Source organism: Microcaecilia unicolor, chromosome 2 (genome assembly GCF_901765095.1).
Source record: "Microcaecilia unicolor chromosome 2, aMicUni1.1, whole genome shotgun sequence".
Taxonomy (NCBI): Eukaryota; Metazoa; Chordata; class Amphibia; order Gymnophiona; family Siphonopidae; genus Microcaecilia; species Microcaecilia unicolor.
In genome coordinates, this window is record NC_044032.1 from 17,933,452 (window position 1) to 17,950,169 (window position 16,718).

At 42.8% G+C, this 16,718-nt stretch overlaps 1 protein-coding gene across 3 annotated transcripts in view; it reads right to left on the minus strand.

The window, feature by feature from the left end:
- Nucleotides 1-16,718, minus strand: part of UNC13B (unc-13 homolog B) — a 763,085-nt gene that overhangs the window by 504,214 nt on the left and 242,153 nt on the right. For 2 of the 3 annotated variants that reach the window (XM_030192818.1, XM_030192817.1), the window contains exons 9-10: nt 15,481-15,606; nt 3,579-3,878 (exon numbers count right to left, since the gene is read on the minus strand). In XM_030192818.1, the coding sequence (XP_030048678.1) occupies nt 3,579-3,878; nt 15,481-15,606 (426 nt within the window). The remainder of the gene's footprint in view (nt 1-3,578; nt 3,879-15,480; nt 15,607-16,718) is intronic. The other variant, XM_030192819.1, reaches the window with a different exon arrangement.

Genomic DNA, 16,718 nt, shown 5'->3' on the forward strand with positions numbered 1-16,718 from the left:
AGTGTAATACCGGAAGACTGGAGGGTAGCCAATGTTACTCCGATTTTTAAGAAGGGTTCCAGAGGAGATCCAGGAAATTATAGACCGGTAGTCTGACGTCGGTGCCGGGCAAGATGATGGAGGCTATTATTAAGAATAAAATTGCAGAGCATATACAAAAACATGGACTGATGAGACAAAGTCAGCACGGATTTAGTGAAGGGAAGTCTTGCCTCACCAATCTAATGCATTTTTTTGAGGGGGTAAGCAAACATGTGGACAATGGGGAGCCGGTTGATATTGTATATCTGGATTTTCAGAAGGCGTTTGACAAAGTGCCGCACGAAAGACTCCTGAAGAAATTGCAGAGTCATGGAATCGGAGGTAGGGTATTATTATGGATTAAGAACTGGTTGAAAGATAGGAAGCAGAGAGTAGGATTGCGTGGCCAGTATTCTCAGTGGAGGAGGGTAGTTAGTGGGGTCCCGCAGGGGTCTGTGCTGGGTCCGTTGCTTTTTAATGTATTTATAAATGACCTAGAGATGGGAATAACTAGTGAGGTAATTAAATTCGCCGATGACACAAAATTATTCAGGGTCGTCAAGTCGCAGGAGGAATGTGAACGATTACAGGAGGACCTTGCGAGACTGGGAGAATGGGCGTGCAAGTGGCAGATGAAGTTCAATGTTGACAAGTGCAAAGTGATGCATGTGGGTAAGAGGAACCCGAATTATAGCTACGTCTTGCAAGGTTCCACGTTAGGAGTTACGGATCAAGAAAGGGATCTGGGTGTCGTCGTCGATGATACGCTGAAACCTTCTGCTCAGTGTGCTGCTGCGGCTAGGAAAGCGAATAGAATGTTGGGTGTTATTAGGAAAGGTATGGAGTCCAGGTGTGCGGATGTTATAATGCCGTTGTATCGCTCCATGGTGCGACCGCACCTGGAGTATTGTGTCCAGTACTGGTCTCCGTATCTCAAAAAAGATATAGTAGAATTGGAAAAGGTACAGCGAAGGGCGACGAAAATGATAGTGGGGATGGGACGACTTTCCTATGAAGAGAGGCTGAGAAGGCTAGGGCTTTTCAGCTTGGAGAAGAGACGGCTGAGGGGAGATATGATAGAAGTGTATAAAATAATGAGTGGAATGGATCGGGTGGATGTGAAGCGACTGTTCACGCTATCCAAAAATACTAGGACTAGAGGGCATGAGTTGAAGCTACAGTGTGGTAAATTTAAAACGAATCGGAGAAAATGTTTCTTCACCCAACGTGTAATTAGACTCTGGAATTCGTTGCCGGAGAACGTGGTACGGGCGGTTAGCTTGACGGAGTTTAAAAAGGGGTTAGATAGATTCCTAAAGGACAAGTCCATAGACCGCTATTAAATGGACTTGGAAAAATTCCGCATTTTTAGGTATAACTTGTCTGGAATGTTTTTACGTTTGGGGAGCGTGCCAGGTGCCCTTGACCTGGATTGGCCACTGTCGGTGACAGGATTCTGGGCTAGATGGACCTTTGGTCTTTCCCAGTATGGCACTACTTATGTACTTATGTACTTATGTGTACGGGCACTGTCACAGCTTTCTTAGGAGCACAGTCATAATCAATGACGTCCAACATCTTGGACCTGAGCTCATCCTCAGTCTCCAACTTAAATGGATGGCCTCCGCCATTTCCCTCAAAAAATTAATGAAAGAAAGGTCCTCTGGGGGAGACTTCCTCCTTTCCTGTGGCAGAGAGGGTGCTGAAAGTAGACCAAGAAATATCTTCTCTGAGATGTCCTCTGGTTACACATCAGAACCCCAGGTACAATCAGACTCTGACCCAGCAAGATGCTTCTCACAGGAGGTCCAAGTCTGCATCTGCCTCAGACCACTGGATATGTAACCAGGCTTTGGGCAAGAGGGCCGAGGTGCACATCCCTTCCTCACCTGAAGGGCTGAAAAGTATTAACAACACATCAGTCAATGCTGACTCTAATGACCGACAAGGCACCGGTGTTGACAAACGCCCAACAGACAGGGCAGGGGTCTCCATGATGGGCTGAAGAAGCACCATGGTACCAGCACCACTGATGCATCAGTGTCACTCTGAGCTAGGATGTGCCCCAGCTCCTCTTGTAACATGACCCAGAGCTGCTCCTCGAGGGCAGGCACTGGTAAAGACAGGGCCTGCACCGGTGTGGAGACAGCCTATAAAGATATAGGAGCCAAAATTGGAGGCTGGGTCTCGGCTTCGGGGAGACTGGCACATTAGCACCACTTCCATGAAAGGGGAGTAGTCTTCATGGCACCGACGTTTCTCAGGTCCCAGCACTCCTAGCACCATGTTTTGAGGATGAGCGATGTCCATGCTTCTTCACCCTCACTTGATGCAGGACACTGGTGTCCCTTGGTGCCTAAAAGGACGGAGCAGAATCCTCATGGGTCCAATGATGATCAGTCAGACCAGACACTATCAACATCCAATGTCAAGGAGACTTCCCTGATGCCAGTACATCTCCCGTGGTCAATGCAACGCCCAATTAGACCAGACTTTAGCATGCCAAAAAGTCTCTTGTGTTGGGCATCTGTACTCGTTTATGGTTTTTTTCGGCATTTGACAACAGAGTTTATAGAGATAGGGCTGATGATCAGGACCAAAGCACAGTAGGCACTAGTTGTGAATATCAGTCACAGTCATGGTCCTATCGCACTTCATATACTTTCTAAACCCGCTGGAAAATTTTTGACATCTTTGGGAACATAGCCAAAGCAAAATCAAATGGCTCAATGGTGAACAAAGAAAAAAAAAATATTATTATTTTTTGTTGCTGTCACCAGGATCACAGGCCTAAGCAGGCCCTGGACAGGAAAAATGAAAGGAAGCTTAAAAAGCAACAAACAACTAAAAAAACTACGAGGAAAGAAATATATTTTTTTAAAAATAAAGGGTCCAGTGCTACTCACGTGAAAACAAAAAACAGGAGAGCAATACAAAACAACTCAAACTACATGTGAGAGACGAAAAGGTCTTATGTCTAAACAGCTTCATGGAAAAAAGCAACTGATGGTCCCACACGAGATGGGTGGGTGATCAGGAAGGCACATGTGCAGTTGGACCTGCCAAAAGCTTCCAGAAGCTGAAGGAACACTGGGCAGCGTCCACCCTTGGCCTCCATCAGTGACATCACCCACATTTGAGAACTATATTTCTGCTTGTCCTTGGAGAAATTACTTTTTATACATGGAGTTCAGGAGCACAGTCCGAGTGGAATGTGGTTGGAGACAAAGAACAAGCGTAGTTTAGCAAATACACGCCTAAAAACATACTTCACCCGAGTACATTTACACCTACTCCCTAGCACAACAGCATTTTAGTTGCAATTTTGGCAGCTTTTGTGAGGCTATTTTATAAAGATACGTTGACACTTATTGTTGTCTTTATAGAGCAGCCTCAAAATAGACATCTTCTTGGCCTCCCAAACTAGGCAACCTGTAATAAAATTACCCTCATTAAGCTTAAATTATGATTATTTTATCAACATACGTTGTACAGCACATACCAGATTTATATTCAAAATAGGTTTAAAAACACTGATATCACATCTATGCTCTTACCTTTCCTGTTTACTCATATTGCCGTCTTTAGGATGCTCTGCCTCTGGCACTGATTTGGATGGGACATCACTTTTACTGCTTTCCCTTTTCTGACACACCAGCACGTTCTCTGCATCATGGTCATTGTGCAAATCTTGGCCATTCCGCTGGTAACTGTTCGAGCTATGGTAGGAATAATCTGAATCCCTTTCTCGACATTCTTCATCTGCTTCTGAGCCATGGTAAGGTTCCAGCTCACTTAGTTGAGAGCTTCCCTGGCTGATGTTACTTGAAGAACCATACCTACTACTATCAGCGGGGCTGTAGGAAAGCGAGAGAGAAACAGAACAATGAACAAATGGAAATAAAAACAAATGTCCACTAGCAGCTTAAATTCAAAGGAAATAAAAGTCACCATTTACAAAAAAGTTGTGTAAAATGCTTTCATGTACAAAAAAAATTGTAAAATTATAGGTCTGCACATTTAACTCATTTTTAACGTGATTAACAAGTTAAAATTTTAACTCACGTTAATTTTAACACATATTATACTCCCTGCTCCTTGTTCCACTACCTGTGTGTCTCTCTCCGGCCTCTTCTTTCAGTTTCCACCTTGCCACTGTCCCACCTCCCACACACATGCTCTGGTATCTCCCTCTCCCCTCCCAGGTTGCCTTTACTAGCTGCAGCACCTAGGTGGTGTGCAGAACTAGATGCATGCTGCTTCTCTCAAGCCGGGAGCCCTCTCTCTGTAGCTCCTGCTCCCACTGACAGAACTTCCTGTTTCCAGTCAGTGGGATGCTACAGAGGGAGGGCTTCCGGCCCAAGAAAAACAGCATGTGTCTAGTGCTGCAGACAGTAAAGGCAAGCAGGGAGGGTTGGGGAGAGTCAGATGCCTGAGAGCAGGGTAAGAGGAGAGGCAGACAAAAATGGTGGGAACTGCGGTAGAAAAGTGTGAGATTGTGGGGTGGGGGGGGGGGGGGAAGGAGAGTGCAAGATGCCAGAGTGTAGGCAAAGGGGAGGGGAGATGCAGCCAGGCCAAGCAAAGATGCCAGGATCTGAAATAGGGGATAGGATAGACAAACAAGGGAGATGGTGCTCGGGGAGGGGAAGGGAAGTGAAAGGAGAGGAAACAATGCTTGGGGAGGGGAGGGGAGGGGAAGAGAAGAAAGGCGAAGGAGATGATGCTCATAGAGGAGAGGGGAAGGGAAAGGAAATGAAAGGAGAGGAGATGGTGCAAGTGGAGGGGAGGGGAAGAGAAGAGAAGAGAAGAGAAGAAAGGAGATGATGCTCATAGAGGGGAGGGTAGGGGAAGGGAAGAGAGGAAAGAAGCGAAAAGATGGTGCTCGTGGAGGAGAAAGGAACGGAAGTGAAGAAAACAGAAAGGAGATGGTGCTCGTGGAGGGGGAAGGGAGGGAATGGGAAGAGAAGAAAGGAGAGAGGAGAATGGTGCTTGAGAGGGGACGGGAGGAGAAGAAGTAAGGAGAATGGTGCTTGAGGAGGGGAGGGGAAGGGAAGAGAGACGGAAGGAGATGGTGCCCATGGAGGTGAGGTGAAGGGAAGGGAAGAGAATAGATGAAAACTAGACAGATTTCAGGAAGAATAAAAATGGAAGAAATTTGAACTTGAAAGATGAATACAGGGCAGGAAGTGAAAAAGAAAGAAAAGAAATAATGAATGGGTAGGATGCTCTGGAAACAAGAGTTCTGAGCACAGAGAGATGCAGAACCAGAAGCAGGGAACAAGTGGTTAGAAAAATATAATCACCAGACAGCAAAGATAAGAAAAAGTATTTCATTTTCAGTTTAGTAATTGAAATATACTACTACTACTTATCACTTCTATAGCGCTACAAGGCATACGCAGCGTTGTACACCATACATGAAAAGACAGTCCCTGCTCAAACAGCTTACAATTTAAATAGGACAGACAAATAGACAGAACATCTAAATGGTAATGGAATTAAAGAGGAGGGGATAAAAGGGTACAGGGCAAGTGAGTAGTGGTTAGGAGTCAAAAGCAGCGTTGAAGAGGTGGGCTTTTAGCCTGGATTTGAAAACGGCTAAAGACAGAGCTAGACGTACAGGCTCGGGAAGTCTATTACAGGCGTGAGGTGCAGCGAGATAAAAGGAACGGAGTCTGTAATTAGCAGTAGAGGAGAAGGGGACAGATAAGAGAGATTTATCTACAGAATGGAGTACCCGAGGGGGGGCGTAGGAAGAGACAAGAGTGGAGAGGTACTGGGGAGCGGTAGAGTGAATGCACTTGTAGGTCAGTAAGAGAAGTTTGAATTGAATGCGGAAACGAATAGGGAGCCAGTGAAGTGACTTGAGGAGAGGGCTAATGTGAGCATAGCAACTCTGGCGCAAAAATGAGTCGCGCAGCAGAGTTTTGGACTGACTGACTGAAGAGAAGAGAGATGGCTAAGTGGGAGGCCGATGAGAAGCAGGTTGCAATAATCTAGGCGAGAGGTGATACGAAATATGTCAGTTTTGAGAATTTAATTTTGCACTGTTCAGAAGGAAATGCAAGGGGGGCCCTTTATGCAATTAATCGTGAGATTTAACAAATTTGGAAATGTGCAGCCCTAGTAAATTATTATTAAAGGAAATTCTGTTAGGTCTTGCCTGTGAATGATGTCAAAGACTAGTCTCCCACTGCTGCTTATTATGATCTTTCCCTATACCCCTCCCTGGGGACACCAAACTCACTTATCTGTACCCTTCTCCTCAATGCCAACTCCAGACTTCATTTCTTCCATCCTGCTGCACCATATGCCCGGAATTGACTGACTTGAAACAAAATTCCAAATCTCACTGATAAATCAATACACAAATGCTAAAGCACAGCCAGGAGTAAGCACTATAATATTACAGGAGGAATGCCCTTAGAGTATTTTAACACCCACGTGGTAGTCACTTAAAGACCACTAAAATGGTGAAACATTGCACTTCATTCACCAGACCACCTCACTTCCAGTAGCATTACGTTTGGGCAATAATGTGCCCAACTCAATTGGATCAAGGGCTTTCTAACCACCAGAACATACCAAGTAAAATCAATTTCAAACATATCACCACCGTGGTACGTTTGGGCAATAATGTGCCCAACTCAATTGGATCAAGGGCTTTCTAACCACCAGAACATACCAAGTAAAATCAATTTCAAACATATCACCACCTTGGAAAGCAGCCTGTGGAGTACCTCAAGGATCACCAGTATCACCAATACTCAACATGATGATGATCCCACTGGCAAAGTCCTTATCCAATCGAGGACTTAACCCATTCATCTATGCAGATGATGTTACAATCTACATTCCCTTCACACATACCTTGACTGAAATAACCAATTAAATCAATGATAGCCTGAACATCATGGACTCTTGGGCAAACTCATTCCAACTGAAACTGAACAGTGAAAAAACACACTGCCTTATCCTCTCATCTCAACATAACAACTACAAACCAGCAACCATAAACACCCCAGGACACGCACTCCCTATTTCAGAAAGCCTAAAAATACTCGGAGTCACAATCGACCGCAACCTCACTCTCGAGCCAAGTAAAAACCGTAATAAAGAAAATGTTCTACTCAATGTGGAAACTCAAACGAATAAAACCTTTCTTCCCGAGGGATACCTTTCGTAAACTAATGCCATCAATGGTCCTAAGCCATGCAGATTACTGCAACGGAATCTATGCGGGATGTAAAGAACTCACAAAAAAACTCCAGTCTGCCCAAAACACAGCAGCCAGACTGATATATGGTAAAACACGATTCGAAAGCGCTAAACCCCTTTGAGAAAAGCTGCATTGGCTCACAAAGAATGGATCATCTTCAAAATCTGCACATTGGTCCACAAAATCATCTACGGCGTAGTCCCAGGATACATGACAGACCTCTTAGATCTACCAACTAGAAACAGACTCAGATCAGCACGATCATACCTAAACCTACATTACCCAAACTGCAAAGGGCTAACATACAAAACAACTTATGCATCTAGCTTCTCCTACATAAGCGCACAACTATGGAATGGACTCCCGTATGCAGTGAAAACAATACATGACCACCTAAACTTCAGGAAATCATTAAAAACCCACCTCTTCAAAAAAAGCTTATCCCACCGATACAACATAAATCCCCACACCCAGCAATACAACATAATCAATGATCCTACTGGACAATTTACTATCCTTTTTCCCCTCAACCCCATGACGCCTGATTCACTTCTACCTCATTTGACCAATACACAATCTTGTATTTGTTATCAACAGGGCAAACGCCTTTATGGTACTTTGTAAGTCACATTGAGCCTGCAAATAGGTGGGAAAATGTGGGGTATAAATGTAAACAAACAAAAAAGGAACACTGGGCCTTCAAGACAGACAACAGGAGTGTTTTATTAGTGAATGACCCGACACTGGCTGTGTTTCGGCGTAAAACAACGCCTGCCTCAGGGGTCAGGGTTTGGGCACAGATTATGTGAGGTGTATATGTATCCAATGCCTCCGAGATTGAACGTTGAGAAACTTTAGAGCCAAGAGAGCCTGTCACAACGGACAGTAGCGATTCGAAATAAACCACCTGTTTTAGTCTCCTGTTTTTGCAGGATTTCAGTATTTGCTTCTGCAAAAACAGGAGACTAAAACAGGTGGTTTATTTCGAATCGCTACTGTCCGTTGTGACAGGCTCTCTTGGCTCTAAAGTTTCTCTCCGTTCAATCTCGGAGGCATTGGATACATATACACCTCAATTTCCAAAGTATTCTACAGTTAGAGTGTCGAAAGGTGATAATGGACTCGCGTATGAAAAAAAGTGGAGGAAAAAAAAAAAAAAACAGACCTCAATTTTGTAGGAGTATTTCCCTGTGTGTCTCACCTTGCTGGTCTTGGCCTGTATAATCCTATGACATCAAAATGGAGGCTGTAAACCCTGACCTGCATAACAGTGATTTAGCTAATTCAGCTTTCTGGAAAATCACTAGCAAGTCATGTAACATCCAAGGACATGCTGTGGGCAACCCAGGCCCCCCTTATCTCCCTGAGAGGCTGGCTCCAGCAAGGCGGGTGAGAAACAGAAACTGCATACCAAAATGTAACAACTTGAAGGTCAAGAACAACGGACGCTTTCTTGCCATGCAGTGAGAAGAGGAAGATCCAGATTGGTCCCGGCTGGTCACCTGTGCATCAGGGACTCAGGAGAGCGGGAACAAGAAGGGAGTTAGTCGAAAACCTTGGAAGAAGGTGGAGGTGGAACGAAGACCAGTGAGACCTAATAAGGTCCACCAACTGATTAACTGTGTAACGGGAGGAAAATATCGTGGTTCAGCAGTACCTGCACTGAGTAACCTGTGCCCTCCTTGTCTGCTGCAGAGTTCCCTTCCTGCTCTGAGACTCGCTGTGAATCCAGCTTGAGTCTGTGGAGTATCCCGTGCCAGCTCCCGAGAGACGACCCTGAGGTCAGCCTGGTGAGAAACACGGTGATTTATTTCCTGTTAGTCGGGGGCTAGTTAGTGGCAATTACCTGAGCAGAAGGCTGGTGACGTCATACTTGTGATCAGGAGGAGCTGCTAATAACTGTACTACCTCATAACATAGTGTGACTTAGTGATGTAATTTTATCTGGTAACTAGTAAGAATTAGTGTTTAGTAGTGTGACGTACGAGTGTAATTTTTATCAGCCAGTAATTTTGTATTCAGCCAAAGCTTTGCCAGAGTGTCTATATCTTGTATACATTACCTATATTTTCTTATCTATAATAAATCTAATATATATTCCAGCCTGCGTTTTCAGTTGCAGTTCTTTCTAACGGAAGTATTTGGCTAAGTTCCAAGGTTCCCACCCTAGGCCGAGTACAGGATAATTTGCTTGCAGACAGTTCTGTTTGGGGAACCTGGGACACAGGTAATTTATTATCTGTGGCTATCCTACAGTTTGAATGGCACCTCCTTCTTCCAAAGGACAAGCCTTATAATAAGAAAGAGTGCCTCTTTAATCAAAAGTCTTTGAAAATAACTCCACAATAAATAACTTAATAAGCAGCTGTCCATACACCTAATTTAACACTCATGAATGGAGCCACGGGTGTATATCAACAAACAATGTTACTTATCTTGGATGGCCAAAATGATAAGAAAATCCTCCACAAAATCATGTGGGTTCTTCGACTACTGTTACTGTATCATCATATCCCGACAGGGAAGCCCTGTTTCGCCGCTGAATGGCTGCGTCAGGGGAAGTATTTCAATAATCACATCCAAGAAAAAGCTTGCCTCCTGTGCTCCCATAAGCATCAACAACTTAACATGGCGGCCGGCTTCCTTCTAAACCGTTGGGCTTTTATACTTGGCGTGTGACATCACCACTTCTTATGCAAATTGCCTTAAAGAAAGGCTTTCCATTTGATGGAAATATTCAAACCTTTTTGCATGACAGTCTGAAGAGTAAAAATCCATCGCTGCTCTTTCTGCCTGAGTACCTTTCTAATATCTCCTTTTCGCTCCGTGGTTTGTACTTGTTCAATTACTAGGCATTTCAAGTCCGTGAATTTATGTTTGTTCATAAAGTGGGTCACCATCAGTTCAAAAGTTTTCTCTGTCTGGATGCAATGTCTATGCTCTATTAATCTTGTCTTTAATGGACGAGACGTTTGTCCAATATAGTATAAATTGAAAGGCAACTTATAACATATATGGCATTTAGAGATGTACAGTCAGTTTTACGTAAAAGAGGATAAACTCTCCCTGTACGTTGATCTATAAATTCTTTAGATGTTATCATAATGTCGCATACAGAACATCTTCCACAAGATGAATGTGAACCTTCCTTATTAAACATTACTGTACTTTGGTTCCACGTCTCAGCTGGACATAAAGTGTCATTCAAATTACTATTTCTCTGAAAAGATTATGTTGGGGTTCTGAAGGCAGGGGTGTACTCGTAATAATGGTAGATGTTTTTTAATAATTTTGGTCATTATATTAGTATGAGCATTAAACTGTCACAAAGGTTAACAGATCTTTTGCATTTTGATGCTCTCTTTTAGGTTGTAACAACCATTCTCTACGGTTGTACAATGCTCTCTTCTTAGCACTGGCTACTAGTTTATCTGGATAGCCACGATCTAATAATTTAAATTCCAAATTATTGGCATGCTGTTTATATTCCATTTTTGAGGAACAAATCCTTCTATATCTGATGAATTGTGCAAAAGGTATATTTGTCTTGCAATGACTGGGGTGCATACTATGATATTGCAGCATGGTATTTCTGTCAGTGGATTTTATAAACACTGATGTTTCCAACTGGTCTTGATTCATTTTCACCCAAACATCCAAAAAGGCAATAGATGAAACGCTATGTTGAGATTCAAATTTAATTGTCCCAGAGCCAGTGACGGGAGGCGGGGATGGTGCTGGGCAGACTTATACGGTCTGTGCCAGAGCCGGTGGTGGGAGGCGGGGCTGGTGGTTGGGAGGCGGGGATAGTGCTGGGCAGACTTACACGGTCTGTGCCCGGAAAAGGACAGGTACAAATCAAGGTAAGGTATACACAAAAAGTAACACATATGAGTTTATCTTGTTGGGCAGACTGGATGGACCGTGCAGGTCTTTTTCTGCCATCATCTACTATGTTACTATGTTACTATGACAACTATTTAGATCATTGATAAATTGTGTCAATTGGGTCAATGAACCTCCCCAGATCAGAAAGATGTCATCAATATAACAAAACCAAAAAATGCCATCTTTACAAGGAAGACTTACCTCAAACATGATACTTGTGACATTAGATGTCTGTGCTCTCTACACCTCCATTCCACAAAGGGAAGCTCTGTATGTTCTATAAGATATTTTAGAACAGAGACCGCGGCCACATCTCATCCCCACGGATTTCATTTTGGACTTGACTCATATCACATTGTCAGAGAATTATTTCACATGTGATCATAAATATTATTTTCAGAAGATGGGAGTTTCTATGGGGGCGGCTTGCTCCCCAACAATTGCTAACTTATTCATGGAAGCTTTTGAAAAGAAATGGATTTACACCTCTTAACTTGTTTACTTATGCCATTTGTTGGTTTCGTTATACTGATGACATCTTTCTGATCTGGGGAAGTACATTGACCCAATTGACACAATTTATCAATGACAATTATTATTATTATTACATTTGTATCCTGCGCTTTCCCACTCAAAGCAGGTTCAATGCAGCTTACATAGTAAAAGGAATACAGAATATTATTAGAGGGTAAAAGTAAAATATATCAGAATAAAAGGCAAGATGAATAGGTAGAAATAGGCAATGGAGAGGGGAGTGAGGTGGGAGATATAGTTAGGGTTAATGTCGTTATCATGGGGTATGTGTAGGTAGATGGTTCATTAGATTAATCAGGATCATTTGGATAGGCTTGCTTGAATAAATGGGTTTTTAGTGCTTTCCGGAAGGGTAGGTAGTTGCAGATTGATCGGATAGATCTGGGGAGAGCACTCCAGAGTTGGCTGCCTAGGAATGAGAAGTTAGATCCACAATAGGTCTTGTATTTGATTCATTTACAGTTAGGGTAATGCAGGTTGAGGTAATTTCGTGAAGCTTCAGACATGTTTCTGGTAGGAAGGTCAATCAGAGTGAGCATATAGTCCGGAGAATCACCGTGGATAATCTTGTAGATTAATGTGTGGACCTTGAAGTTGATTCACTCTGATAAGGAGCCAGTGAAGCTTTACACAAAGAGGGGTTACACATTCAAAATGTGATTTGCCAAAAATGAGTCTCGCTGCTGTATTTTGGGAAGTTTGAAGTTTTTTCAAGATATGGGCCCTGCAGCCAAGGAAAATGCTATTACAATAATCTATAATGGTAAGTACTGTGGATTGTACTAAATTCCGGAAAGTTTTCAGGGGGTTTTACAAGTTTCAATATCCACGTCATATTGAACATTTTCTTTGTAGTGGATATAGCGTGATTTTCAAGTGAAAGGTGACAATTTAAGAGGAGACCATTTAGTGGTCATTTCCGTGATGCAATTCAATAGATATGTAGAATTAAGATTAATGGTTTCATTAACATTGTTACTAAAGAAAACACCCAGGTATTTCAAACTAGTAGGAACCCATTTGAAAGGGAATTGTGTAAAATTGTGTGATAAAGAGGCAGTGTTTAATGGCATCATTTCTGTTTTGGTGGGACTTAATTTATATCCAGAAATTGATGAATAATTGTTGATTACTTCTAAGATATGAGGGATGGATGAAGGAATTGTATATAATCGTACATCATCTGCATAGGTAGAAAGTTTAGCCGATAGATTATCTATTTCTACTCCAATAATTTGGTCCAACTGTAAGATTGTTAGAAGTAAAGGTTCTAAAGTGAGATTGAATAGTAGAGGGGACAAGGGTCATCCTTGTCTAGTTCCTCTTGTCCGGAGAAAAGAGGACGAGTATATAATTTCTGTTTCTACCAGCTACAATAATTTGTGAAGCTGTTTTAGTAATATTCAATTGTTATTGCTTTTCTCCTCCACCTTTTAAGGCATTACTTATCCAACTGAAACAGCTTTAGACTTGCTACATTCATATTCATCTCACTTCCTCTCCCCCCTCCATCCATGTCCAGCATTTCTTCTCTCTCCCCTCCATCCATGTGCATCCCCTTCCTCTGTCTTCCCTCCCCTCCATCCCTGTATAAACATTTCTCCTCTCTCCCCTGCCCTCCCATCCATGTCCAGCGATTCTCCTTTGCCCCTATCAACCCCTCCCATCCATGTCCAGTGATTCTCCTTTGCCCATTTAATCCCCTCCCACCCATGTCTAGTGATTCTCCTTTGCCACCTATCCTCCCCTCCATGTCCAGTATTTCTCCTCTCTCCCCTCCCCCTCCATGTGCATCCTGTCTTCCCTCCCCTCCGTCAATGTCCAGAATTAATCCTGCCGTCCCCTCCATCATGTCCAGCAACTCTCCTCTCCCCTGCCCTCTCCTCCATCCATCCATATCAAGCAATTCTCCTCTCTCCCCTGCCCTCCTCCATCCATCCATCCATGCCCAGCAATTCTTCTCTCCCCTGCCCTCCCCTCCATCCATGTCCAGCAACTCTCCTTTCCCCTGCCCTTCCCTCCATCCATGTCCAGCAACTCTCCTCTCTCCTCTGCCCTCCCCTCCATTCATCTATCCATCCATATCCAGCAACTCTCCTCTCTCCCTTGCCCTCTCCTCCATCCATATCAAGCAATTCTCCTCTCTCCCCTGCCCCCCCCCCAATCCATCCATGCCCAGCAATTCTTCTCTCTCCCCTGCCCTCCCCTCCATCCATGTCCAGCAACTCTCCTCTCGCCCCTGCCCTCTCCTCCCATACATGTCCGGTGACTCGACCCAGGCCCACCTGCCCCCCCCCCTTTTCAGCCCTCGAGTTCTGGTTCCAAACCCATCCCCACCTGCCCGCCTTCTCCCTCAACATCCCCCTTTTCGTTTCTGCTGCTCTGTGGGGTTTAAATCTTTTATTTTACCTCAAGTTGCGGTGACGGCAGCAGTGAAACCAGCAGACTCATCTCTAGCCTTCCCTTCCCTCTCAGTGTTCTGCCCTTGCGGAGAGAGGAAATTACGTCAGAGGAAGGCAGGACACAGAGGGAAGGGAAGACTAGAGACGAGTCTGCTGGTTTCACTGCCGCCGCTGCTGCGACTTGAGATAAAATAAAAGATTTAAACCCCCCAGGGCATCAGGAACAAAAGGAGGGCTGCTGGGGAGCTGAGGGCGGGCAGGTGGGATCCGAGAGCTGCCTGCAGGTGAGCAGCCTGGGAAGAAGCAAACAGCGGCTTGGGTGACAGTGGGAAGGAGGGAAGCAGAGGCTTGGGTGACAACGGGTAAGATGGGAGGGGAGGTGGGGAAATCCCAAATCTGGACTCCCAATTTGTTTCCAAAACGAATCAAAGAATCGATTTGAATCGTGAATTGAATAGCACTAGTACTTTCAGAGCATTACAGTAGTCCAGCTACGACATTATGGCATGGACCACCGTGATCTTTTCAATATACAGAGAGATTTTGTAACTGCTGCAGGTGAGAAAGAAAGACAATTTTTTAAAGTTGTTTGAATTTGCAGGACCACAGTGAGTGATGAGTCTAGTAGCATCTCAAGATTCCTATTCTGTGATTTGGGGGGAATTCATACTTCCCAAAAGGTAATCTGGCTTTATTCGGATGGTCCCTTAATTTTCACAGTAACAAGCTGGTTATATTACAGATAACTAATTCTGAGTCCCCTTTGCTCTTTACTGGATTGGATTATATATTTTCCCAAAGTCTGAAACATATTAATTAATGCTAATTTATAGCAAGAGGCTACTGATGAAAGACAAGGTGAGCTGTCAAGCTGAACCAACAATAATGTTTTTGTATAGCATTAAATCAAATCTTTGGCCTGAAATTCTACTTTCCTTGACAGGAAAATGAAATGGGAGTGAAGGAGGTTAAGAATAGCAAAACACTATGGAGAGTGTAAATTAAAAGCTCATGGAACCAGAGCCCCAACAGAGCCCAGTTCCAACTGAGCTGGAAGACCAAATTGTCTAGGGGAAATCACTAGTCCCAAAAAAAGTATGATTAAAACAGCTTCATTGTGAATTTTCATAACCATAAACTATATGATAGAAATATTCTGCTTCATGCTGTACAAAATTAGAAACAGAATTCATTTTGGTAGCTGCGTAGAGTTATAAACAAAACTAAATGGCTGAACACTGACAAAGAAGCAATAACTGACAGCAGAGCAAGCATGCTACATTTTTTTCTACCCAACAAAAACACTCAAGACATGCAAACAGACTGCTAGACTATAACAACATACTACATCACAACACAAATATGACTAAAATAAGCATCAACACTGTAAAGAGAATGTAGAAAAGTTTAACCCACCTATCAGACAAATCTAGAGACTGCCTGCTTTCTAATGAGAACTGGCGACTTGTCAGTTGACTAGACTCAGATGCAGAACCTAGATCAGTACGGCCATTCGCAGTAGAATCTATGCTACTGTATCGCCTTGGAAAGAAATGAAAGTTAAGAGCAGGGAGATATAGGATAGCTATTAGTGAGATTTTCACTAGTATACTTGTTCAGAGTAAGAGCACGAAAAAGATTGTAAATTTAAAGAAAAAAAAAAAAAAAAAAAAGAGTCAAAACATTCATGTTTAATACTCAAGAAATATTTGAGGGTTTTTTTTTTTTTTTTTTTAACTAAACAACATTATGCAGTTAGGAATTATCACATGAAAAGTGTCATTCTATGCTAATTCTCAAAGTATCCAATAGCACACCTCTACATTAATAGCACTATACTTAGGGGTCCTTTTACTAAGGTGAGCTAACAATTAGCACATGCAAAATGATTTAGATGCCCATATGAATATAATGGGTGTCTTACTTAGAATGCGCTAATCAGTAGTACGTGTCTGTAAGTGCACCTTAGTAAAAGGACCCCTTAATGTATGCCAATTCCCAGTTTACTGACAAATTTAGAATGGGATGGAGACTGGATAGGGACTGCACCTTGCACTTAATGTGTTGTACAGTACCATGTGTTAGCTGTTAAAGCAACATAACACAGAGCAATTAACTCCACCTCAATATGTAGTGTTGTGTGAATCTGCATTATACTGTTAACTCCATGGGCAGATGAGAATTCCCCCAGTAGTTAATTCTGAGGTTTTGCCCTTTTAATATGTGGCAATTTGGGCAATTACTGCATGCTAACTGTAAAACTTTACCACACTTTGGTAACACCCCCCCTAAATTATATTATATTATATATTATATATATATATATATATATATATATATATATATATATATATATATATATATAAATAAAAGTCTTCAAGAGAAAGTTAAACCTGTTTTGGGTATTTTTCTCAGTCTATGTATTGTGCATCTCATTCACTCATACCATCTTATTAGTAATATGCATAACTCATGTCCTGCATCATTACATTATCTGATAAAATAATAGGGTCATTTCCAAAGCAGCAAAATAATCAAGCTGTAATAAAGGTTCTCCAAAGACAGTAAGAAAATCAGAAATGCATGAAGTCTCCTAACACCTCTGACAAGGGGCATTCTTCTAGAGTTTCCATCTTCACTCTCAGCTTGGAGAA